At 39.5% G+C, this 2,699-nt stretch overlaps 1 protein-coding gene across 1 annotated transcript; it reads right to left on the bottom strand.

Moving 5' to 3' along the window:
- Positions 1 to 1,072: 1,072 nt before the first annotated feature.
- LOC109586573 (uncharacterized) lies at positions 1,073 to 2,164 on the bottom strand. Its single transcript, XM_020002772.1, has 5 exons — positions 1,672 to 2,164; positions 1,591 to 1,630; positions 1,435 to 1,547; positions 1,221 to 1,386; positions 1,073 to 1,148 (listed from the first exon to the last, which is right to left on the bottom strand). Exons 1-4 carry the CDS (start codon positions 1,753 to 1,755, stop codon positions 1,321 to 1,323), a joined length of 303 nt encoding a protein of 100 aa, XP_019858331.1. The 5' UTR covers positions 1,756 to 2,164; the 3' UTR covers positions 1,073 to 1,148; positions 1,221 to 1,320.
- Positions 2,165 to 2,699: the final 535 nt, after the last annotated feature.

The raw sequence follows: 2,699 nt of genomic DNA, 5'->3' as shown, positions 1-2,699 counted from the left end.
GCTTCTCTAAACAGATCCTCGTCTGCAAGCCCTGTGATGCTTGGGTTGACATCCTTCAGTACCTTGAGTCTCCTCAAGCGAGACAGGTTAGATGATGCATTTCCCAACAGCCTGATTGCATCTTTTAGGCATGCAGAGGCCTCTTCAAGGGACAATGCTCTCTCAGACGAACTCTCTGAGTTCATTGAGACCAACAGCCGGATCAATGGCCCTATAGGATCGTGAATAAAGGCCTGGATCCTGGATAGATCTGCATCTGCAGATTTAGTCTCCTTGCTGATAGCAGAGGGAGTTTTAAATAGTGGGTCCAAGCGCGGGCATCTAGTCTCCATCAAACTTGGACACGGGAATGAGCTTTTCAACTTCCTACGTTCCATGTTAGGAAGGGTAGAAGTGAAGGCAGAGACCAGGAAGGCTCTATCTTCCTCTGATAGAGATAAGGCAACGGCAGCTGGAGTTTCCTCCTGCTCGTTGTCCTCCTCATGGTCGGACCAGCCTAATGCAGCAGGTGGCAAGTCATCAAGGTCAGTGTTGCCTTCCCTGTCTGCCCAGTCTCTTACTCTGTGGTGGATCGCCCTCTTCTTGGGTGGTGGCCCAGCCTTACTACTAGACTCCAGAGACTGGACTCTAGCAGAGACATCATTAATGGAGTCATTGAGGGATGATTCCATCCTCTGCAATAACTTCATTATAGCTTGGTTCGAGGCGCACCTTTTCCTGCGACTATGCACAGTTTTGGGGCGCCTCTTAGTCTTAGCAGGGCTCTGCCTGCTGCTGTAGCTAGATTCCGACGAAGAAGGGGAATCTGGCAAACTTGAGCTTGAATTCATAATGAAATGGCGCGGTCGGAGTTAGAAAAAAGGCCAATGAGGTCAAGGCGTGGGGCAGCTTATATAGCCAATGTGTGGCCCCACCCATAGGTGGAGTGAGTTACCGTAAATTCTTTTTATTACTACAAACTAACTGAAATTTAGAAAACTAGGCCAAACACCATTGATATGTGAGACTGAGCCTTCTGAATTATAATAATGTGCATGTATGTACGTGTGAATTGAATTAAAAATACATACCATTTGTCGGGAAGCCGTTGGTAATTGGATCATTGTTGTTACCAGAGACTGTCAGACCTCCATCATCAACATCAGTATCTGTGAGAGAGAGAGAGGGAGAGAGAGACAGAGAGACAGAGGAGTATATTATTAATGATACATAATATTTACTTGGAGAATATTTCATGTATTAATACTAGTCCAGCTGTATGTAATTTAAATATACTGTATAAACTAATAAATGAAATATACTGAGAGAGAAAATAATATTTTAATTAATATACATCAAATCTCGTAAGAATACGCCCACACTAATTATCCCATCAATCACCTTATCCTAATAATAGTAACAATATTAATAATACATTAATTACATCAGTATTACATCATTTGTTTCTTTTAGTTTATTAATCAGTAGCCATGTACCAAATGTCTCTGGAGACTGAGACAGACTCATTGCTTGATGATCTATCGCTCGTCTCAAACCATCAGACCAACCTGTGATCACGTGATCAGTGAGTAGTGTCACGTGACTGTATACCTTGTGATATATCAGGAAGATTGGTTGCTTCTGATACTAACTGATAGAGATATATAAAGAGATAGTGTTTGGATTATTTACTTCTTCTAATAGTCTCTCAAAGTCAACGTGTGTCTCCATTACACTCAGCATATCTTTTATAATACTGTCCATCACTAAACACATGCTACCACGTGTTTAGTTCAGAATTTCAAATTTTATCAAAAGGCGTGGTTTGCTTAAAATTTAAAGTAATACGGCACAAGCTTTTCGGGTGGGGCTCATAAATCAGGGTGGGGCTCAGACTGTGAGGTTGACCTTTTGGATTTAGACTCGGATTTAAAGAACTAGAGGAATGTATTATATTTCCTTAATACCTCACAAGTCACTGCATTTATTACAGTTATTGTTGTCTGGTCTGCTCTAGGGTCTTATAAGAAAGGAAGAGGTACATACACGCAGGATCTTTTCTCTAATATCTATGGCACAAGGCATATGAAAAAATAGGCATGGCTTGAAAGTGGAAATTGATTTTATAGAATGCACTCCTGTATTAGGAAATATATAAAACTTTAAGAATCTTTTATATGGGCGGAGTGAGACTAGGAAGAGCTTTTTGGACTCGTGTTAATTAGACTCGTGTTAATTCCTAATCAATATCTCTTTTACTGAGCTCTCCTGAGTTATAATTCTTTTTAAGCTTTGAGAAAAAGGTAATTTATTTAGCTCCGTTGTATTTTAATAGCAATTTGTGGTAGCAAAAGCTGAATATTTTCAAGAATAGACCACTTTTCCTAGCCAAATCTTTGTGTTTCACTCTATTTGGTCAAGATTAGCATTGATAGGTAGAGAAAAGTACCTAGATTAAAAAATATGTGGGAATTTTCTAATCTCTTTTTGTTTGCAAGTTACAGTTGCTCAAAGTTTGTGATTTAGCCTCTTCAAAAAATTTTCAGGCAGCACTGGGGAAAGCAGGAGCAACCAAACTATCTCAGTCTCTTTTAAATATCTAGGCAATTTTTTTTTAAATAGAGCTTCAGATACTAAAATAAATTTCAGCTTTTCTTCTTTCTCCTAGCCACATGCCATGTTTATCTGCACTTAGGGGTGTCCCAATTATGCTAATTTTT

Source organism: Amphimedon queenslandica, unplaced genomic scaffold (genome assembly GCF_000090795.2).
Source record: "Amphimedon queenslandica unplaced genomic scaffold, v1.1 AMPQUscaffold_12836, whole genome shotgun sequence".
NCBI lineage: Eukaryota > Metazoa > Porifera > Demospongiae > Haplosclerida > Niphatidae > Amphimedon > Amphimedon queenslandica.
Note: the sequence above shows the minus strand (reverse complement) of the source record. Positions and strands in the feature narration are given on the sequence as shown.